This window comes from Artemia franciscana, chromosome 16, assembly GCF_032884065.1.
Source record: "Artemia franciscana chromosome 16, ASM3288406v1, whole genome shotgun sequence".
NCBI lineage: Eukaryota > Metazoa > Arthropoda > Branchiopoda > Anostraca > Artemiidae > Artemia > Artemia franciscana.
Window position 1 is genome coordinate 31,627,014 of NC_088878.1, and position 24,537 is coordinate 31,651,550.

A 24,537-nucleotide genomic window follows, 5' to 3' on the forward strand; every position below is an offset into this window, starting at 1 on the left:
AAAAGCTAACATTTTACAAGATAAAAAGGTTCATTCATTTCACTAACTGTATTTATTAAAAATTGGATTGATTTCTTATTGCGATATTTGCCTTCTCTGCAGCTAATCTGATAGTTCTTTTGATATTGGGCTTGTTTTTGTTAATTCCTATTTTTGTTTTATTTTGAATTAGATTATTTTCTATAATTAATTTTGTGTACATAGGGTTGAGTGTGTATTCACCCAAGTCTCTATTTAGGGATTTATTATTATTTAAGTTTCGTTTGATTTCGATTGCCTCACGGACAGTTTGTTTGATTCCTAGGTCATTGCTAATTAGAATTGTTTCGTCAAATAGAACATAATGGTTTGGATTTTCAAAAATATGACTACTTAAAGCTGAATCGAAAGATATAGAGTTATTTTTAGATTTTAACGCTTTTTCAATACTTTCTTTGTGTTGCTGTAATCTTGTTCCTAAATTTTGGTGGGTTCGACCAATGTAATAATTTCCACAACTACATGGTATTTGATACACCCCTCGTAGACGAGTAATTGGGGTTTTATCCTTACCAGAATTGACAAGATTCATTATACTTAAATTGCTTGTGAATACAACACGTAAATTGTTTTTTAAACAAACTTTTTTCATTTTTGAAGTAATTTTCGGAATATAAGGCAGGTAAATCGTGCTTGTGGGTTTATTAGAATCATTTACTGGTGTGGGATTTAAGGCTTTAGAGGAATGCATCTTTAATCTTTGAGCAATAACAGTATTTATGAGAGAAATTGGGTACCCGTTGCCAAAAAGTATGTCTGTAATAAAATTTAATTCTTTTTTAACATACGGCTCTGAAACAATCTTGTTTAATTAACACTCTTTACAACACCTCATTAAAACTTCCTAATTCTCCCAATAATGCAATGGAAAAATCATATGACACAAAAGTTTTGAATAAACTCCGTAAAGATTCCTCAATAATAATCACTAAAGCCGATAAAAGCAACTCCATAGTAATTATGAATAAAACTGATTATGATGGTAAAATTCAGTCACATTTAAATGATACAACCACTTATGTTAAATCAACCCATGACCAGACTGATCAATTTGCTCAAAAAGTAATAAAAGAATTAAAAACTTTGAAAGAAAATGGCAGAATCACTCCACAGTTGTACAATAAATTCCTCCCTCGTGGTGTTTTTTGCTCAAAGTTTTATGGATTACCAAAATTGCACAAACAAGGCATTCCTCTAAGACCCATTGTAGCTAGCACAAAATCACCTGCCTCAAACATTGGAAAATGGTTATGCACTGCATTTAAACCATTGCTTCACTCCCAAAAATCTTATATAAAAAATTCAGTTGATCTTGTAGAAAAATTGAAACAAATAGACATTTCTGAAAATTCCATATTAAGCAGCTTTGACATAGTTTCTATGTATACTAGTATTGATGTTTCAAAATCTGAACAATTATTACAAAATAAACTGGAAAACAATTACCATCTAATCGAAGAGTCAACAATAGGTCTAGACATTGATGTTCTCATGCATTTGGTTAAATTATGTAACAAATATTCCATGCACTTCCAGTTTCGAGATTCATATTACAACCAGGTAAGGGGCCTTCCTATGGGAGCACCTCTATCAGGCCTACTCGCAAATATTTTCGTCGAAAATCTTGAAAATTGGGCCCTAGATTCGTATTTTCTTAATCATGTGTTTTGGGGACGTTTCATGGACGACATAATTTCAGTTTGGAATTATGGCGAAAGTGAACTTAAAGGTTTTCTAGAACATTTAAATACTTACGATAGAAACCTGCAATTCACCCTAGAGACCGAAAGAGATGGAAAAATACCTTTTTTAGATGTATTGATAATACGCAGTGTGAATAAACTTGATTTTACGGTTTACAGAAAACCTACGCATAATAATAGATACCTTCACTTCAAATCTAACCATCCTCCACAGGTTAAAAGAGGTGTGGTAATATCTCTTGTGGATAGAGTACTTAATATCTGTTCAGAGCCGTATGTTAAAAAAGAATTAAATTTTATTACAGACATACTTTTTGGCAACGGGTACCCAATTTCTCTCATAAATACTGTTATTGCTCAAAGATTAAAGATGCATTCCTCTAAAGCCTTAAATCCCACACCAGTAAATGATTCTAATAAACCCACAAGCACGATTTACCTGCCTTATATTCCGAAAATTACTTCAAAAATGAAAAAAGTTTGTTTAAAAAACAATTTACGTGTTGTATTCACAAGCAATTTAAGTATAATGAATCTTGTCAATTCTGGTAAGGATAAAACCCCAATTACTCGTCTACGAGGGGTGTATCAAATACCATGTAGTTGTGGAAATTATTACATTGGTCGAACCCACCAAAATTTAGGAACAAGATTACAGCAACACAAAGAAAGTATTGAAAAAGCGTTAAAATCTAAAAATAACTCTATATCTTTCGATTCAGCTTTAAGTAGTCATATTTTTGAAAATCCAAACCATTATGTTCTATTTGACGAAACAATTCTAATTAGCAATGACCTAGGAATCAAACAAACTGTCCGTGAGGCAATCGAAATCAAACGAAACTTAAATAATAATAAATCCCTAAATAGAGACTTGGGTGAATACACACTCAACCCTATGTACACAAAATTAATTATAGAAAATAATCTAATTCAAAATAAAACAAAAATAGGAATTAACAAAAACAAGCCCAATATCAAAAGAACTATCAGATTAGCTGCAGAGAAGGCAAATATCGCAATAAGAAATCAATCCAATTTTTAATAAATACAGTTAGTGAAATGAATGAACCTTTTTATCTTGTAAAATGTTAGCTTTTATCAGACAGTCTTGGCTGAACTTTTCGTTAAGAAGTAATGATGCCAAGGCTATTTTAAAATAAAAAATGGATTTTTAACTGAGAACTTTTATTGTAAGTGTTTTATTGTTTTTTATTTTTCTCTTTGCTGAAGACGGCCCTTAGATATAGGGCCGAAATATTCAAATAGGTTTTGTTGGTTCACTGTCTTGGGAAAAAAAGTCATCATTATTCTCTCTTTTGTTGTTGTATTATAAATATACCATTAAATGACCTATATGTTTTTTTCATATTATTATTCTTTTTTGGGGGGGGGGGTGGGAGAGCGGTGATGTGTAAGCTATGTACGGGTACAAAGTTAACGTTAGTACGTATTTAGTGACTTCTTTTTTGTTTTTGTTTTTCCTCAGAAAATGTCTTGAGAGTTTTTTATCTTAATGATGCAAAAAGTAAACCAGAGGAGGGTAATCCCTCACAAAATACCTCCCCATCTCCTAAAAATATAGTTTGTTCTGTAGTAATAAGAATACGTTCTCCAACTAAGAATTGTTTTCAATTCAAAATAGATCATATATATATATATATATATATATATATATATATATATATATATATATATATATATATATATATATATATATATATATATTAATAATAATAATAAATATTTTATTATTAATAAAAAAATTCATAACAACATACTCAAGGTGGAAGATATACGAGTAAATGGCCATATGAAGAAAAACCCTCAAAACGCGCCATCGTTAATCACAAGCTCTATAGGAAAAAATAAAAAAAGTTTTTAATTTGATTTATGTAAAAAGGTCATTAATGCTCTGTTTTTCTTTTCTTTTTTTTAAGGATGTCTTTTGTTATTTCGGTTGCCTTTAAATAAGTGTCAGTTTCCTGTCATAAATTGAGAAGACTATTTGGCTATATACATCTTTTTAATTTTGGGCTTAATAGTGTACACATCTTTTAATTTTAATTTAATTAAATTTCTTTTATATAATCTTATATGATTTATTTCGTTTGTTTCGTTTAAATTATGTTTTCTACTATCTTCCTAAAGTAGTTTGAAATCTTAGAATAATGTATGTTGTATTATTTCTAAAACTCCATGTTTTTAATCTTTCCTTGGGAATATTTGGAACATTATTTTTCCATTGCGACGGATATAGCTAAGAAACTTTCTGCTCAAACACACTTAGCTATTTAATTAGTTACTTAATTATTTAATACTCAGTTATTCCAAAAAGACCCTAATGCAATTTTTCAAGTCGAATCTTATATTTACAGGTAAGAAATATTAAGGAATTGATATAAAATATAAAAAAATATCGATCGTATAAAAGCAAAATACTTTATCTGCAATCATAAATTTTGATTAAGTAATTATAATATAACTAATTACTTATAATTAGTGCTGCATATTGTTCAAGTGGTACATATAGATTTTTCTATGATGTGACAAATCGATAAGTTGACTCACATGACTTAAGGCTCCTGCCGTATGATATGTGGCGTTAAGGGTGCAACAACTTTGCTCCTCCAGGTGAACTGAACTACTGCTATGAGGGGAACTACTGCCTCATCAGCAGCAATATTAAGAAACTTCTGTAGGCTGTCTTTCCACCTGGTCCGAGGTCTGCCCCTCGGGCGAGACCAGCCATGGGATGTAGGGTCGAAGTCATATATGATTCTAAAAGGGGTTGTTGGATGCATTCGAAGGAGATGCCCAAACCATCTGATAGTTTGTTGGGCAATTTGGGTTGAGAATGCAGCTTGGTGAGCAAGAGTCTGAAACTGATAAGTTATAACAATAACAATACCCTACCAAAATTCATGCCCTTTAACTACCCAAATCCTTTGATATTCCACAGAACCTGTTGAATTTAGTTGACTTTAGATGTTGCTCGTAAAAAGATATAGAATCTGTCACTTTAAATCGGCAACAGATTGGACAGGTAGAAGAATTGTGATGTTTCAGGTCACATATTAATTTCAAGGGCTCGGGCTCGAACGAAATCAAGGCTAGAACAAGTCACGGTTTGAGCATTTTCGGCCAACTACGAAAGTTCAAGTTTGTTTGGCTTGGACTCGCTTCATTCTGCTGTATGGATGTGGAACCTGGCCGCTAAAGGCAGAAGAAGAAGGCTCATGTGCTATCCTTGACCGAAAGTGCCTTAGTCATTTGCCGCCTCAAGCTTAGCCCAAAATTGGGTAACGAGCACCTAATGCAAATATATAATCAAAACCATACATTATCCACCATCGTCAAAAGTAGAAAGCTCTGATAGTTTGGATACGTTACACGGCGGCTAATGTAGAACCCGCCCGTCCAATCCCTCGAATTGAAGTCTCCTTCCTAGTGGAAGAAAACGTCAGAAGGATAAGCTACTATCTGACGTGCAACAATGAAGAAAGCACTCAAGTCTTTAGGGGGATTCTGGCAAAATTTGGTCGAGCATATTCTTGTTGCCGAGTGTGGCTGAACAGCCTTTGCCTCGTCTCAAGTGAGTAGAAGTACATCTTAACCATCATATAGCTTGCTAAAAATGGTATTTCTTCAAGGGAATTAAGTCTTATGATCATCGTAAGTGTTAAAAAGAAAAGAATAGACACTCCCCTGCATTTGGGGAGGGGAGGAATCCGAAAATAGAAACTCAAGAATGCATCCAATAGCTGGATCAGTTTCAGAATATTCTTCTTCGGGTAAATATTGTTTCCGCATCGAAGTTCTTACATTTTGTATCCTGTGAGTTTCTGAACAATGACGTTTCTTTGTCTTAATTTATTAAGTTAGTGTTCAATTCGATTATTGGTCTAGTTCCTTATTTTCATTTTTAAGCTTATCGCCGAATTTCACAAGAATCTTAACTTAATAAACTGATTTGTATATTGTTTCCTCTCTATGGCCAGTTAATTCTATTTTTTGTTTTTCGTTTTTGCCAGATCATATAATTGTTAGATTATCATGAAAGCCTGCTGAATCTGAATCTACACAGAGATTAATTGTATAATTATTCAGCACCTTAGGGGAACCAAGTTAAGTTCATATTTGATTTAAATCCGATCCTATCAACTGACAAACAAACTTTAGTTGTCAACTGCTTTATTCGGAGTAAGTGGTGGCCAGCCTTGGTTTGGACAAAATAGTTCTTCTGGTTGGTATATACCCACGTGTTGCATTTGAAGAGGCATATTAGTGTCTCTGTATAGAGGTACTCGTTGTATTACATTGTACTCTATATCATGGGTAGGCAACCCATGGGCCGTATGCGGCCTCTGAGTTGTTGTTTTGTGTGGCCCGCAAGATACTCTCCGCAACGCACCTAGCAGACCATATTAAACACATTACCAATACACAACGGAGTAAAAGGGGGCACTATCTAGAATTCTTGGAAAAATCTGTAAACACCATGTAGTATAGTTAATTTGATGTTCAACCATCCAGACTTATTATTTTGGTATGTCACATTTTTTTTTTCCAGTAAACTAACCTCAGAGTTTGGGAAATACCCCCCAAAAAACATTTTGCCTTTAGACTTTCTTTGTTTATTCTTTTTGTTTAGTAAAATTTAGTGTTTGTGGTACCTACAATACTTGATTGATTTTTGATTGTATACCTACAATACTACATTGTAGTGTAATGACATGTGACCTAAGTGTGGCCCGCGCAATATCCCCACGTAAAATTTTGGCCCTTTTACAGCGAAAGGTTGACAACCCATGCTCTGTATTATAGTGCCTTATAGTGACATAATTAATGGAAATATTAGTGACCAAGTGTAACTGAAATGAAATGTTTACTCGAGGAAATCCGCATGTATTGGATGCATTTTCATAGGCATATTTATTTTGCAGCGAGTAAGGGTTAACCAGTCTTGACTTACTTACTTCTTACTTGACTTGCTTGACAAACTCTTGCTTGGCAACGTCGCCAGCGTAAAGGGAGTCAGACACCACCGTCGTCAGTCACCTCCAGAGTGTTTGGAGCTGGGTAAGCCTCCAGAGTGTTTGGAGCTGGGTAAGCGTTGGAGCTTCATCGGGGTCGATGCACAGTCAAAGATGACTGGGTTGTGCGTTTGAGTGGGCAGATGAAGTAGATGGTCGCATCACTGCAGTGAGTGAGACTTGAGCTGCTCAAACGGGGTTGTAATTTTAAAGACCGGAGGATTTCTGAGTTCTGTACCCCCTTAAACCATCTAACGCGTTCGATTTTGCGGAGGTGTTCCGTCTGGATAGCATCTACCTTGATCGTGTGAGTCATTTGCAAAGTCTCTGACGAGTTTAGTACAACGCTAGCTACCGAGGTAGAGTATATTCGTGCTTTCTTGAGGTGGCTCATTTGGTATTTTTAAAATATTGTTCTCAGAAGACGGCCAAAGACGGCATTCGCCTTTGCCACCCTTGCTGATTTCTCTGCATCTAGATTTCTATTTGAGCAGACAATTGAACCAAGGTGGGCAAACTGCTTGACTCTCTCAACGTTCTGTCCACACACTTCTATAGATTTCGGAAAATTGGGTGATACCTTGTCCACAGGCATTATGTTACTCATAGACCAGTTAATTTTTAAACCAAGTTTTCCTTTGACAGACGCTAGTGTTTCCAGTGCAGTTTTAGCTCACTGAGACTTTTGTATACTAGGGCACCATCGTCAGCAAATTCGACATCCGACAAATCTCTACTAGCGAATCCGGCAGGTGCAGTGGGGACAGCCTTGCGGGACATCATTTCTAATTTTAAAACGTGTGGAGGGCTGACGATTTATAATGACAGCACTTACGGTATTATCGTTGAGCTCCTGGAACAGATTGATGATTTTTGGGGGTATACGAGGAGATTAAAGGATCAGCCATATTGACTGTCTGTCAGTGTGATATTTGTCACTGTGATATTTTTTAACAAAAAAAAAAACTACAAAATTAGTAAATAAATACAATCAAAAATTCCCCAAATGCTCCATGGCCTGTAAAGAAGGGTGATCGTGAAACAAAGCATTTAGACATTAAACTATTAGAGTCATTAAACATTTAAACACAGACTATCTAAGACTTTTATTCATAAAAAGAGAGGAAAGAAAAAAAGAAGCGTAAGGGGAGAGAGTACATTTAAATATGACAAAGGCTACGAAACAATCAGGAGAGGCGGGACTCCACAGACCTGACAAAAGAATAATAATAATAAATAAAAAAAAATACATACGTAACAGTTAACCTGCAAAAAATCGACCACTTGACGCTTGGGGGTGCCAAAGGAATGACAGCCCGTGCTACAGCTGGAAGGTTCGACTAGGCAACATTTGCTAATACTGATAAAAATAGTCAGTGTTGCCACCCCTAGGTATTTATCACTATTTCTAGTAATATTTTTATGTTGCCTAGTGATTTTCGTGTAGCTTGTGATTTATACCGTAGTGACTTTTGTTCTAAAACCAGTGTTTTTTTCCTAAATCTAGTGATTTTCAATATATAGCGGGTATATTTGTGATTCAATTGAATGAATCATACAAGAAGCTAATTAATAAAAAAAAAAAACGCAAAATAGTGATTCACTACAGTTCCTAACATGTATCAGATTAGCATTTATGCAAATATACCACCTTGGAAACTTTCGGTTTTCCACCATATTTCCATATCAGATATAGACCCCAAGTATTATCATCAGGATAATAGGCGAACCTACTTAATAAAAAAATTGTAAAAATGCTCTATACTTCCTATTTCACAACATTTGCTCAGGTCGAGTTTTTGTCTTTATATTTATGGGTTTTTTTCCATGAAAATATAAAAAGGCCATTTTCAAAATTGTCGCTGGTGTCCCAGTAATTATACTAGCTCAACTAGAGTAAAAAAGAAAACTGGGGTTTTGGATTAGAAGGGAAAACAAATTAAAAAAAGAAAATTATTCGATTAGATCCCTAATTAGATAATCAATTTTCAGTGATCGGGGAATAAGGCAAGGTTACCAATTTGGGAAAATATAGGGAGGAAGCAAGGATTTCGTTTTATTCTCTGCGCAAAGATGCAAAAAGGCATTTTCAAAATTTCAGGGGCAAAATTTCAGGGGCAAAACATGAATCTAAAGGTATTTTTCAACGTATAGGGGGGTAATTTTCCCCCTTCCTGTAAGTGCGCCTGTATAGAACGGTAAAGAAACAAAACAATTATTATTATTTACAATGATAAAGGGTATTATAATTCTAGTGAGTATCTAGTGATTTATGTGCTGATTTAGATTTTTGTTCAAGAATCTGGTGAATTTTTTCACTGGTTGGCAACTCTGATGACAGTTCACACGTGGACGAGACAAAGTATTGTTCTGAGACACTAATTGCTTTGTTTGCAAGAAGATAGTAATTTGTTGTACAATCTCATCTGCTACTTTAAAAGGACACATAATCAAAAAGTTTTGATGTAGTAAGCTTGTTCCAGCTTTCTAAGATCACCGGCCCAGACAGGGCCAAGAATGACAACCTAGCAGGGAAATCATCCTGTTAGTCCACTTACAGGAAAGGGGTAAAATTACACCCCTAGGTGGGGAAAAATACCTTTAGATTTATGTTTTAAAAAAACAAGAATGATAACCTAGCAGGGATATCATTGGATTTTTTATTAGTTGGGAGAAGATATTTGAAAAATCTAAACAGTCTTCTTTGATGAAACAATACTTTGTCTTGGCCACATATGAACTAATCATCAGGGTTGCCACCCGGTGAAAAAATTACTAGATTCTTGAAAAAAAAATCTCTAAATCAGCACATAAATCACAAGATTGTTGACTAGAACTCACTAGAATTATAATACTCTTTATCGCTGTAAATAATAATATTTTTGTTTCTTTACCATGTTCTATACAGGCACGCTTTCAGGAAGGGGGTAAAATTACACCCCTAGATGGGGAAAATACCTTTAGGTTTATGTTTGAAAAAAACAAGAATGACAACCTATAAGGGAAATCATTGGATTTTTCATTAGTTGGGAGAAGATATTTGATAAAATCTAATTAGTCTTCTCTGATGGAAACTTATTTTGTTTTCTCTTTATTCTCCGTACATTTTTCTTTATTTTACTTTTTTGTGCCTCTTTTAAATAGAGAAATCACTAATGCAACTTCATTTGCCTGTCACAGTAAAAGAAATTTGATTGTTTGAATTGGTTAAATGGAACTTATATAACGTATATATCCTAAAACGTACTTTTTTGTAGTTGTGGCTGCCAAATCAAAAAAAAAAGGTTGATGAAAAATCAGCAAAAATTAAGCTAAAAATATATGGCACCAAGCAAATTAAGGAGATTTAGCTTTCCTATAAAAGTGTAATTGGCATTGGGGAATCAACAGAGTATTGATTTTTAAGATTTTTGGGCGAAGATTGTTGTCACTTGTAACAAATAGTTTTGCTTATTTATTTTCATGGTTGAACGTGGCAACACCGATAAAAATGTAGTGTTGCCCTTAAAAATTTTAATTTTGAAAAAAAATATTAGAAAATTGTGGTTCACGGGCATGAATAGGCCTAAGACGAGTTCAGGGGTAAAAATGTTTTTATTCTGATGCCCCTGGTATTTTGAATAAAACAGTTGCCTATGAAGTAGTTAAGTAAAAACTTGATTTAATTTTTGACTGAAATATTATCCCTTCTTTTATATATACTACTTAGTTTTAAATGTATATAGTTTTATCCTATTCCTTAAATTTACTTTATGAAAAGGAATCATTAGAAATTCCAGGGAAAATCCACAAGACAAACGATGACTCATAAAGAACTTGAAAAGTTTTTTTTTTTTTTTTTTTTTTTTTTTTTTTTTTTTTTTTTTTTTTTTTTTTTTTTTTTTTTTTAAGGGACGTCTGTCGTCAAATGAAAAGTGTATGCCACTTTTGAGTATTATTTTACTTTCTTTTCGAAAGTCTGCCCTATCGATTTACGGAAAGATCTTAGACAGATATAACAGGGAGTGTAAATAGACTTCTAAATGATTAAAGATAAGCGTTATCCTTTCTTACGCTTTAAAGCTTAAGAAAAATGGTTTCTCTTTCTTTCTCTTCCTTTTTTATTAGATTAATGAGTGGGATTGAGTGTCATATTTTGTATCTAAAGGAACAGACAATTCTTCAGTTGAACCTTTTTGAGGCCAAATTGACCCAGTGGAAAAAGGATAACAAGGGAAAAAATTAAATAAGAAAATTCATGAATTCATTTTGATTAATGAATGTATTTAAATTTGAATTTGAATTTATCTTTTATTAATGATAGATTAGTAAATTTATATTTAATCTAACAATTTAATTACTTAATTAAGATTCATATCATGAAAGTTTGGAATTTAATCCATGAATCACCAGATGAAAAGAATTTCTGGAATTATTTGGTACATATTTTTTTCCTTGGATTTGAAGAATATCTAAATACGTCTTAGAATGAGCATTTAATTTTGTGTATGATTTGGATTAACGACAAATTAACAAATTTATAATTAATCTTAAAACTTTATTTAGTAAATCTTATTCGGTTTTAGAATGTTTGGAATTTAATCGACGGAAAAGATTATAATGGATTTTAACTCAAGTGAAAAGATTATCCATAATCAATTGATGCTTATCTTTTCTTTTTGATGTGTAGAATTCTCTTAATGAATTTTTCAAGTTTAATTTCGGGCACGAATCGGTGTTGATCACCGACTTTATTTTTGAATGAATTTATTTCATTTTGGTTAGTTTTAATTTATTGTTTGTTGCAGCCAGGTCCTGTAACTGAGAAGCTCAATGTATAGTTTATGGTGCTTTTGAATCAATTGGCTTTGGCTATCTCATAATTTTCAATCAAGAGCAACTAGCATTTCCCTGTTTTTTTTTGTTTTTTGTTTTTTTGTTTTTTTGCATTCATGATCTATTTTATCCTTCCAGCTACATCTACTGGATGTGTAAGAAGCTTTAGGAAATTGAAGTAGATAAGGCATTATTTAAGAAGTTCAACCGCCTAATCAAGAAAGACTGTCTAAACTTTAGATTTTGTCAATTGGAAGCGCTTGACACTTGCCAGTTATCACTATCAGATTTCCACTTGAATTTTCCGCCTCAGAAATACAAGTTTGACCAAGAAAATTCCGTTTTGGAGTTTAAAAAAAAAAAACAAAGATCAAGGAAAAAAGGCGTCATTCGTCGAACTTGGCTTAGTTTCTTGTCAGGTGTTGTCAGATATTGTCATTGGCGTCGTTAAGGGAGGGGGGTAGGTGGAAAGTTTCCCCTCAATAATTTGGAAAAAGATGTAATTTATTAGGTAGCTTTAAAACTGTTACTCGTTTTAAGTGTCAAATTTGCTCTTTACCTTGAGCAGGTAACCTTTTTCCATTAACATAAGCTCGTTTTTAACACAAGAAAAACGAAAATAATAGGGTTTCATTACATGTCATAATATGTTCCACGTTAATATTTTTCCGAATATACTGCCTTTGAAACCTTTTTATCAAGTAAAAATGTAAGCTTAATTAATTGTAAAATTAAAAAAGGCTCTATGCTTGTTTTATTTTCGTCACATTTTCTCAGGTCAGTTTTTCCTCTGATATTGAAGGTATTTATACCTACTAAAATCTATCAGTCCTAGATTATATTCTCCTGTTTTAAAACTTTTGAATGTGGAAATGGATACACCTTCTACATCTGCAAATAGGGCAAAAATGGAATCAGTGAAAAAAAAATCCTGAATGAAAAAAAAATCATTCAAAAAGATAATAAGACTTAGTTCTTTTTATGGTGATATTTTACTATAACTAGATCGGTCAAGTCAGCTGTAATTTGGTGTTGAAATTTGGTAGAGAGTGGTCCACTCCAGAAATCATATAATTGTCTTAATTTTTATTTCCTGTATTTAATTAATGAAAGTTCTTAAGCCGAACTGGCCAGACATGACAATAAACAACAAAGAGAGATAAAACTCTACAAAAAGAAAACCTCAAACGAGACGACGGCCAGTAGAGAGGAAAGACTAAAAAACAACGCAGATATTTCGCCTGTATCCAAGCAAGGCGTCCTCAGCAAAAGATAAAAAATTAAAAGAAAACTAATCTAAAAACAAATAAAAACCACCACCAATGATAATAAATACAATTGTCGCTACTTATCCACGTAGGGAAAAGCAAGCTATTTGAGTTACTTCAATGAGAATCAAAGAGCAACTCTATTTAATTATTTAATAGCAACTGTATTTAATTGAAACTCCGATTGTCTTATTTGTCATTGAAACGCCTAATAAGCGGTGATAGTTCAATTCCTTACGTTTCGGATTCACATATAGTATGTGATTCACATATGCATGTGACATAGCACATGCAGATGCTATGTCACATGCCTGCATTCACATAATATGTGAACCCACAAATGCAGGACTGCCTCTTTGTACAATACCTTGCTGACTTCTCGCTATTTTGCTTTTCTAAATATTTCTTTTAACCAGTTCTAAAAAAAAGAATTGACATAATTGTGCGAAGAATTATGACTTAAATTAGTCGCCTTTCACACAACGCTAGCGCTACTTGCGGGACATTTTCTCTGCATCAGCATGCTTTACAAAATGTCTGCCGAGAATAGAATTAAGTGAATTTAAACAAAATATATATATTTTTCTATTGTTATCCATTCTCTAATGGGTATAACCCATTCTCTTTTTCTATTGTTATCAATTTTATCGTGCAGCACTAGGAGAGCCAGTTTTGCTTGTGAAGGCAATTCTAGATACAAAAACGGTATTCAGGGTAACCCCCTCCAGAAATGTACACCCCCCATACTCTGATTTAAACAAGAAAAATGTTTACATAACTTTTATAGATTTTTTTTTGTTTAACGAAGAAATAAATGGGAAGGATATTTTCAAACTCTAAAGAGTCAATTTTTGCTACCAATTGGCATCCCTAGCAATTTTTGATTTTTTTTAAGGTTCCTGCCACGATGATGCCAAGAATTTATCAGATTTTCTGGATATTCTTTGCCAAACAATGCCCAGCGGATAAGTTAATTATTCTAGCTTTAACGATTTCGACTACTTTCAAATTGAAATACGGTCGTTATTTAAATATTAGGAATATGTCACAAAATAATGTTACCCAATCTGTGTTAGTACTTTGACTTATCCTGTATCTTTACTTAGACAGCGCTATTGCGCTGCCTGTGATTTTTGTTCGGCTTTATGTGGCTCGCTGATATCAATGCTATTTATTAATAAAATCAGAGAACTCACAAACAAATCAATTCAATTAAAAATATTAACCAATATTTCAGTGAATCATGTGTATTAATAACTTAGTATAACAAATTAAATCTTACAGAGTAAAAATCCAATCAAAATTACGTGCAAACGAATAGCACGATACTCGGGGCTATTAGAATGGAGCTTGGTTCAATTATGAGATTCAGCATATTGTGCTGGGCGTGGGAGTAGGGGGAAGTGGAGGGGGGATATATACTGTAATATTAGTTGTGAATCTGGCTGAAAAAAGCCAAATTTATACGACATTTACCCGAGAGCTTGTTTACGCTGTACTGTACTGTGCAGTAACTCATTGCTTATAATTTTAGTAAAATCCAAGCATCAGTACTTACATTTATGACTGTTGGTGTGTTTTTATTGTTTAGAATGTATTGCTTAATGTTTTTAAATTTACCAAGTATTGTGCTTGTTAAATAGTTACTTTCCTTTACTACCGCTTGAATAGCATCTACTTCAATAGCATTATCTCTCTCCCCCCCCCCCAATAAAAATACTGTAGCTTCGCCTCTAGGCGTTGTTGCCAGTTTGGGCGTTGATATGGCAAAGCAAGCACAGATCGATGACAAAGACAAGATTCTTTGTTTCATGATTTTTGTTTTTTTTTTTTTTTCAGCCAAAGCGAAATTTAAAATATTTTCACTAGACCTATGACAAATGAAGCTAAAATAGTTAATTGTTTTATAAATAGGACCTGTTGAGATATTTTCTTTTATATACTTTAACACAAACTGTCTTATTTGAAGGTTTTTGATTTCAGTTTCAATTAGGAAATTACGGAGAGGTGTATCGCTGTCACCCATGCAGTAACAGCATCTAAACTTTACCTCTTGACTAAATATAATAAAGATGCCGTAGACTTAGATAAAGTGTAGATCAATAATAAGGTTTAGGTATGTAGATAAACAAAATGTAGATACTTGGTATTGATAAATAAGTATATATATTCGGCTTTCATAAAATTATTTAAAAGAAGAAACAGTATAATCAACATGTGGGAATCTTAGCCTATAAAATGTATTTTGTATCAAAACTATATTAAAATGAATTAAGTAACATAAAGAATTAATTTAAAACGAATTATTCTATTTTATTTTTAGAATACTTTGCCACCCAAACTTGGAAATTTATTGGTTGATATCGTTCAACAGCACTGTATTTTATCAAGGATGATTTTTTTTTCTATTAATTAGCTGCTTATGTACAAAATACTTTCCATCTACCGTGAATGTTGATTTAACTCGGTAACCGTTTCCATTTTTTTATAGGGAACAAACGTAGATGACGCTAAGGTCTTTATCGCCAATTCGGCGATGAAGATTTTACCCTGTGACAATTTGGAAGAAGCAGCACGCCTAGTTGTTAAATTATCGAACATAGTCAGTCTGGCAAAGCAAGCACAGCTTGATGTCAAGTTCGAGATTCCGATGTGATCTTGTTCACCGTCATAGGTTCCCATTTAACATAAATACAAATATAAAATTTTAATGTCCATTATTGTGTATAGATCTGTTATTTCATTAAAGTAGAGTCCCCCTGTTCGTGTTATTGAATTAGCTCATTAGCTTTAATTAGCTGTTATTTAATAAGCTCAAGAATGGTTTTTTACTTTTTCTTGATTCTTAGAGAAAAAAGCTTTTTCAGTCAAGATAAATTTTCGGTGCTTTGTTGTTCCAAAATATGTCTTAAGCACTTAAATCATCTAAAGATATTTCTTAAGGACTTAAAAGTTCTAAAAATTTGTTTGTAGTATTTAAGTGTTCTAAAGACATGTCTTAAGCACTGAACTGTTATAAAAATATTTTTTAAATACTTAACTGCTATAAGGATATGCCTTAAGTTATTAAATCTTATAAAGATATGTCTTAAGCACATCATAAACATATGTCTTAAAGTACTTAAATTTTCTAAATATATATCTTAAACACTTAAATGTTAAAAGATGTGTCTTAAGCACTTAAATATGGTAAAGATGTTTCTTAGGTTTAGAGATATGTCTTAGATACTTAAATGATCTAAAGATAAGTCCACTTAATCGTTATAAAAATATCAGGCTCATAAACATTTCAAGATATATCGTAGATACTTAAATGTTGCAAAGATATGTCGTAAAGCTATTCCAAAGTCAATTGGTGTGAAATTTTATTTAAACAAAGAAATGTTTCTGTTTTTCTTTTTTTGCGAATTTCTCTTTAATTGTGTTGATTAAGTTAGTTCATGTATTTTATCTTTTTTGTGCAAAATTTTGGTTTAGAAAATCGCTTTGTCAGACTTTAGGAGACAATCTCTCTTTCTCTTTTTTTTTCTCTCTCTCTTTCTCTCTCTCTATCTTTCTCTCTGTCTCTCTCTCTCTCTCTCTCTCTTTCTCTCTCTCTCTGACAAATCGCTTTGTCAGACTTTGGGAGACAATCTCTCTTTCTCTCTCTCTCTCTCCTCTCTCTCTCTCTCTCCTCTCTCTCTCTCTCTCTCTCTCTCTCTCTCTCTCTCTCTCTCTCTCTCTCTCTCTCTCTCTCTCTCTCTCTCTCTCTCTCTCTCTCTCTCTCTCTCTCTCTCACTCTCTCTCTCTCTCTCTCTCTCTCTCTCTCTCTCTCTCTCTCTCTCTCTCTCCTCTCTCTCTCTCTCTCTCTCTCTCTCTCTCTCTCTCTCTCTCTCCCTCTCCCTCCCTCCATCTATGTCTTTCTTTCTTTTTTCTTTCTTTGCACTTCTACAATATTTCTAAATAAAAAATAGACATTTTTAAGAGACATAGAACATACGATGGTCATGGCATAAACTAAAAGTCGGATAAAGCAGAAAAAATTAATCCCACTCGATTCCCAGCCCTAACTACATTTTCTGTGGATAATGAGAAGCGTTTCATATAACTACATGGTAAGTTACCTGTGGTGCTAAGGCCTAGTGAACTATTGCAGCTTTCCTGACCCATAATCATAGCTTGTAGCAAGACAAGCGATAACGTCCTTTGATTGGAACTTAAGCCCTTTCAAGGCGCATCAATGGTCTTTACTGCTAATCCCTGCTAAATTTAGTTTTCATTCAATATTTGAAGAGGCTATTCTTATTGATGCAAATGATAAATATGTAGTCTTAAGCTACTAAAAATTGATTTGGATATCTTTACTCCCCCTTTTGTCAAAGAAGCTGGATTACCTAAAGACCTTACAAACATGCAGAATGAGCGTGGCTCGTCTTCCCACCAAGAGTGGCTTGGATAGGGTGCCCATTTCTGGTAGAAGTGTATATGACAAGAATTTAGGTGTCCGTTTTCGTCCCCTGCCACATAGGTATAATCACTTCCGGACTTTGAAAAGGAAACTGTTTTGTTTTTTTTTCACCTAATTTCGATTGAGATCCAGCAATTAATTATAGTAAATATCCTTGCGACTACACTTTAAATATAATTCCCCTTCCCTTACAGAATTCAGACTGGTCTCGGACCCACCAAAATATCGGTTGTCCTCTCTCTAGTTTGGTTTAGATTGAACAACCCCTTCTGGTAGATGTCCTGACGACATGGAATTTAGAAACCTCCCTACATATGTCTGATCATTTCCAGAAACTAGAAAGGCTTATCTTGGAAACCAGCTCTCATTACCCACTCAGTCGTGTTAAAACTTAAAAATTCATTCTGGAAGTTTTTCTGGTTACAAGAATTCAGCACCCTCTCCCTGCCATCGACAAATCTAGGATCGTTTACCTTATTTCTTCTTCTTCTTTATTTTTATAAGAAAACCCATTCCCCCAGAGGCTGTGATGTCAATAATGGTGAAGCCTCCCTAGAACAAGGATGTATCTGGTAAATATTCCCCAGAAAGGCGTGAAAAGAATTTAGGAACCCTTTCCTGTGTGCAGAGATTGGATAGTGCTCAAACATCAAAAAGCACAAATAGGACTCTAGCTTTCATTCCTAGCCAAGTTTCGTTGGCACCTGACGTCTGGTAGACACGTTGAGAACAAGGATTTTGGAACCTCCCTCCCCAACCCCTACAGAGATTGGAATGTCCCCAAGTCCAAAAGAACAAAATGACGCTATTTCTTGCTCTCCTGATATTAAGACCAATAACGTTCTGAAAAAAGTTTAGGTGACAAGAAACAAGGATTGTCCTTCCCCCTCTTCCACAGAGGCAAAATTAGTCCCTGACTCCAAACTGGTATTGCTAAGACATAAATTGTTACTCCTGACTGGGTTCGGTTGAGGCTTGAGAATTTGTTCTGGCTCATCTTCTAGTGATATGAATATTAGGTCTTACTTTACCTCCCTCACTGGTTTTGGATCTGGTCCTGACCTTAAGAGACTTAATCAGGAACAGTTCTCTTGTTGCCCTTGTTGAACTGAACCGAATTGAAGAACAGTAAAATAAGAGGTACTAGAGGAAAATACATTGTCTGGAGGTTAAACCAGCTCAAAATACTTTTAGCTTTAAAATAATACCAATATTACAGGCGATTTGTGCTGCTATTTTAAGAATAATTTCGTATACCGGGCACATACGCTTGACTTCATTTCTAAGGATGACTGTTTTTCTGTGTTAGAAAAATCGAAAACAGCAACACATCGGTGAGAACGAAAAATATAGGTGAATTTGTACAAATCAGGAAATTTTGAGGATTATATTCATTATGAAAAAAAAATGTATGTAATATACACTCTTTGATTTTTGGCTTCACAAACAGTTTTTGGTCATTTCCAATGATTTCAAATAACTGGTGTGCTTTTGTTGAATATTTCACGGTTGAAAAGCATTGTCAAAGTAGACTAAATAGTCTTGCTTATCTATTGTCGCTGTTTACCGTGGCAATACTGACAGAAATATGGCATTGCCCTAAAAACTTCATAATTTTGAAACAACCAAGACAAATTTTAGGAGATGACAATTTTCAGATTTTGATTTTGATGTTCTTTGTACTTAAATGCTCAAGATGCACTTCAAAAACACTTTCTTCTTAGAAAGTGTTTTGTACAAGTACAAGAATAGCTTGTACACAAATACTTACCAAACTATTTAGAATCAAAAACACGTTTCATAGCCACAAAGACAAAAACGGGTGACAGAATGCATTGAACTTATATAATTCGGGCTATATATTTGCATATTAGGGGGAGCGGGTAAAGTATAGTGGGTCTGTATGAAATATGTTTTAGCTACAATTATTATGCATTCAGTCAAACTACATAAATACCATTCGAAATAAAAGCTACAATTCCTGGTCTAATATGAAAAAGTAAGCCTGAAATAACTTTTATTTCCTTTTTCGAACTAAACATAATTAATCGCAAAATATTAAATCCTGCTCAAGATACCTTTAGCACTTTTTTGCAGCCTTGATAAAGCTGTTTACAATTCTTTCCTCTCCGCCCTCTTTCAGCAGCCTCTGTGTATCTTAGAATCTTCTCCGCTGCTTCTCCAGTCATTTCCAAGTTATTGTCTTCACTGTTTCCTTTTCTGTTGACAAAAATTCGATATTAATACATAAATATTACATAAGTTGCGTTTTTTTTAAAGATTACAAGACAGAATGGAAAATTCTGGTATTAACAGAGGTAGTTTTAGGGGGGATAGAGGGGGAACTTGCCCTGGACGCTAGATTTTAAGGGCGAAAAATTTCAAAGGTAGTGATTATAATCATTTTGTAGTTTTTGAAATTTTATTTTTATTAAAATAGAGTAGAGGGTGCAGTTGGAAAAACTTTGTTAATGAATGAAAATTTGGCCTGGAAATTTTTGGGAGACATGGAGGGGACGCTAGTCAAAATTTTGCCCCGGGTGCAAAAACCGCCACTGTGCATCAAAACAGTTTTTAGATAAAAAAAAAATGATAAGACAATTGACAAAAAGGAAAGGAAATTATGCGACAGCGTAATAAAATGCATAAAAGTAAAAATACAAAAAAGAAAATAATATAATACAACATGTCTAAAAATATATAACAATATAATACAAAAATAATGGTTTTTGAGAACAAGATAAGAAGAGCTGCATCTAAATTTTTTTACTTTTTTTGTTCTTTTTTTTACTTTGCTCTTATTTTTTTAAGATCTTGAAGCATTTGAAGCCAATATTAAAATTGCGGCTCAGTTGATTTATTTAATGTTTTTTTTTATCTTTGGGATAAAGAGGAAAAAAATATTTACGACTGGGTTTTTGAAGAACCCTTTTTATGGCACTTGCTATTTACCAAGTGACATATAGCGATCGCAATTTCTGTCCGTCGGTCTGTCTGTCTGTCAGCCCTGATCTTGCTAGTTTGGGCACTTCCAGATAAGCTAGGACGACGAAAGTTGGCAGGCGTATCAGGGACTAGACCAGATTAAATCAAAATAGTCGTTGCCTCGATTCGACCATCTGGGGGGGGGAGTGGAGGAACGGGTAATTCGGATAAATTAGAAAAATGAGGTATTTTTGACTTACGAACGGGTGATCGGATCTTAATGACATTCAATATTTAGAAGGGTCTCGTGTCTCAGAACCTTTGTATTAAATCCCGACCGGATCTGTTGACACTGGGGGGAGTTGGAGGGGAAAACTGCAAATCTTGAAAAACGCTTAGAGTGGAGAGATCGGGATGAAACTTGGTGGGAAGAATGAGCACAAGTCCTAGATACATGATTGACATAGCCAGAACGGATCCGCAGTCGAAAAATTGATGCGTTTTTAAATTATGAATGGGTAATCAGATCTTCACGACATTTGATATTTAGAAGAACCTCATGTCTCAGACCTCTTATTTTAAATTCCGACCGGATTTAGTGACATTGGAGGGGGAAACCAGAAATCTTCGAAAACGCTTAAAGTGGAGAGGTCAGGATGAAACTTGGTGGGAACAATGAGCACATGTCCTAGCTAGGTGATTGACATAACCAAACCGGATCCACTCTCTTTGGGGAATTGGGGGGGGGGGTGGTTTCGGAAAAATGAGGTTTTTTAACTCACGAACTGGTGATCTGATCTTAATGATATTTGATATTTAGAAGGATTTCGTGCCTCAGAGCTCTTATTTTATTTCCCGAACGGATCTGGTGAAATTGGAGGGGGGAACGGGAAGTCTTGGACAACTTTTAGAGTGGAGGGATCGGGGTGAAACTTGGTGGGAAGAATAAGTACAAGTCCTAGATTTGTGATTGGAATAACCAGACTGGATCCGCGCTCTTTGAAGGAGGGGGGCATAATTCAGTAATCCGGAAAAATAAAAAAAATGAGGTATTTTTAAATTACGAACAATTTTATATTTAGAAGGATCTCGTGTCTCAGAGCTCTTTTTTGAAATCTCGACTAGATCCGGTGACATTCGGGGATTTGGAGAAGGAAACCGGAAATATTGGAAAACGCTAAGACTGGAGAGATCGGGATGAAACTTGGTGAAAAGAATAAGCATAAGTCCTAGACACGTGATTGACACAACTTGACCGGACCTGCTCTCTTTGGGGAGTGGGGGGGGATTCCTAGTGCTTTGGCGAGTTTGGTGCTTCTGGACGTGGTAGGACGATGAAAAATTATACAGATGTCAGGGACCTGCAAAAGTAGACTTCATAGTAGTCGTTTCGGAAATCTTGGTAAAAGCTTAGAGTGGAGAGATCGGGATGAAACTTAATGGGAAGGATAAGCACAACTTCTAGATACGTGATTGACATAACCTGACCGGATCTGCTCTCTTTGGGGGAGTTCGAGAGTAAGCACAAGTAATAGTTGCGGGATTGATATAACCGGATCCGATCTCTTTGGGGGAGTTGGAGGGATTTTTAGTGGCTTGGCGAGTTCGTTGCTTCTTGACCTGCTAGGACTATGAAATCGACATCTCTAATACCGAGTCTAATTTTAAGTTCCGACCTCGTCACAATTGCCACATGAGCTTTTACTACTACTACTAGTAACTCATTGCAGCACCAAGCCGCCTGAGGCCAATACAGCTACGCACGCTCCTCCTCCAACCTAATCTATTTAAAGCCTCCCTCTTCACACCCTCCCAGGAAGTTCCCATTTCCTTTAAATCTTTAATTATGACATCCTCCCAACCCAGACAAGGACGACCTGCTTTCCGTATAGCCCCACACGGTCGGCCAAAAAGGACAATCTTCGGAAGCTTTTGGCTCTTGTTTATGTTAATGTATAGCACATAATAACACAATTTTCACCGTTTAATTTTGCTCGTGATGCAGATTCTCGTCACTGAAGTCTAAAAATACTTTACGCTGATTTTCTTTTCCAAATTTGGGTTTTGTTGCTTCAAAAAAAATAAAAGCGTAACATTATGTTTTTCTGTTGTTACTTTTAGATTAACCTGAAATTTATTATCTGGTTTATTTAGTCCCGCAGTTTGCGTAGCATTTTTGACTGTGTTCGGTCTGAAACTTAAGAAATCGGGGAAAGAAATCAAAAGATTATTCCGCATTACGTATGAGTGCTTTATAAAACCAGATTGCATTTTTGAAATTTTGTATAGTAGTTTAAAGTATATTACTAAATGTATTGAATTAGAGATAAATTCAACACTCCTCCCATATAGCCTAAAAGAACAAGTAGTGCTTATTTATTTATTTATTTATATATTTTAAGTAAAAACACCTTACTTTAAGCTAAACAAATGACTATTTTCTCCATAAACTATTTATTTTCAATATTAATAGACGTGGTAAGGTGGACGTAAGTTCATCACGGTTTCAATATACAGTAGAGGAATTGGCAGATTTGATCTTACTTCAATAAAAATAAATTCGTTCAGCCTTTATTCATATGAAAATATTTCTTAAAATTGCCAAAAAGATCAAGCCGTGGAAAACTTCATTGCATTCCAAAGTAAGTATGAAAAGTTTCATTTGAATCACGTGATTTTGTTTCAGGGACAGTAACAAACTCTCTTGTCTCCACCAACAGCAAATATACAAAATAAAACGTATTATGCAAAAAGTCTATTTAATATGTCCCATTAAATAAGTCCGTACTCGTAACCGTTTAATAAGCCTGTATTCGTAATCGTAGCTATCCTAGCACTTAAAACTGAGCGCTAAATTCGGTAAATAAATGGTAATTTCGTCCATCACATAAATCAGTTGATTATTCAAGAAAATCAACCAAAAAAATCTCAAAAATCTTGTGATTTTTTCTCACCGGGAGGTAACCTTGCTGCTGACCGACGCCGAAGGTGGAAAATACGTTGGTGCTTCTTGTTTGCAATTATTACTATTTCGAATTACGATTATTAGATTATTTCTGGGATCGAACTTAGTGGGCAAGTTCAAATAATCAAAAACACTTCAGGCTCATACACATGAGATTTCAATTTACCGAGATGTAGCTAGCGCTAATTTAAGCCAATCAGATTATTCTAAGAATTTTCTGATTGGCGGTGAGAAATTGGCGTATGAAGTTATAAACAATTCTAACTGGCTAAATTAGTGCTAGCTAATTCTTTATATTAGTAAAATATTATTTTCACGGGGCCTTTCGTAGTTGTTGTAGTATGGTCCCAGTATCATTTTATTAGTACGCTTTTATTTTAGTAATTAATAATTTACGTATTACGGTTTTATTTTATTTTAGTATTACGGTTATTAAAATTTTCTTATCTTAAATTTTACTAAAGATTATACTTTTGATAATGATTTTGTTAAAATATTTAAATTTTTTAATAAAGACTTACTTTAGCATATTTTCCATAAGTGACACTACTTTACTATTTAACTTCTGTAGATAAACTTCACAGATGAAACTTTCTGCACATTCAACTTCACTGGCTTGGTGTTTTCTAAGTTCCTCGTCCAACGCCATTAATATTTCCAGCAGTGATTGGTGCTTGCTATCATTCTCTGAATGAGAGAAATAAAACCATATCTTAGAAAAGAAAGTTTTCAGTAAAGAGAATGAGCTTCAAAACCAAATTTCCTTTGTTAGGCAACACCGATTTTTTTGTTTCCTTTTTTTAAACCTAATAAGGTGCAATATGGCCACCTTTCCCCTGTTTTCCAATTTTCCAATCATCACAAAATAATTTCAAGATACCACTCATTTGTTTTTACATATAAAATAAAAAGTTTTTCTTTTTTATTTGAGGACTCATTACTTTTAAAACCATTATAAAATGGGCACAAAATTTTACTAGTTACAATTAGTGATGTAGATTATCTTTGATACTGGCACGTACGCAGGAGGGGCCTTCGGGCCCGCCCCCCCCCCCCGAAATTTTGTGAAATGTTTAATTTTAACATGGTTTCTTGGGATTTCTGGCAAAAATAGGACATTTATTAAGAATTTAGATACATATGATAAGCCGTTTTTAGGGGATTTTACAGCATGCAATTATCCGGTCAAGTCACTGCCCAATTATGAATCCATTTTCTGTCTAACTTTTTACCCTTTTTGAAGTAAATAGCAGTTGTACTGTTAATTTTTTTGTAAAGAGAGTTTGCTTTCCACAGCAAAATAGAATTATCCTTGATATTAGGGCGTTTATCCCTCTTT

At 34.2% G+C, this 24,537-nt stretch overlaps 2 protein-coding genes across 2 annotated transcripts in view; one reads left to right on the forward strand and one right to left on the reverse strand.

The window, feature by feature from the left end:
* The window catches only part of LOC136037343 (succinate--CoA ligase [ADP-forming] subunit beta, mitochondrial-like), a gene marked incomplete in the record, with an annotated part of 168,344 nt that extends 152,721 nt beyond the window's left edge, over positions 1 to 15,623 (forward strand). Inside the window, 1 exon segment of the mRNA XM_065720015.1 lies at positions 15,353 to 15,623. Coding sequence (XP_065576087.1) covers positions 15,353 to 15,517 — 165 coding nt within the window.
* Positions 15,624 to 19,308: 3,685 nt separating this feature from the next.
* The window catches only part of LOC136036868 (uncharacterized), a 17,704-nt gene continuing 12,475 nt past the window's right edge, over positions 19,309 to 24,537 (reverse strand). The window contains exons 2-3 of the mRNA XM_065719199.1: positions 23,720 to 23,885; positions 19,309 to 19,528 (exon numbers count right to left, since the gene is read on the reverse strand). Coding sequence (XP_065575271.1) covers positions 19,378 to 19,528; positions 23,720 to 23,885 — 317 coding nt within the window. The 3' untranslated portion in view covers positions 19,309 to 19,377. The remainder of the gene's footprint in view (positions 19,529 to 23,719; positions 23,886 to 24,537) is intronic.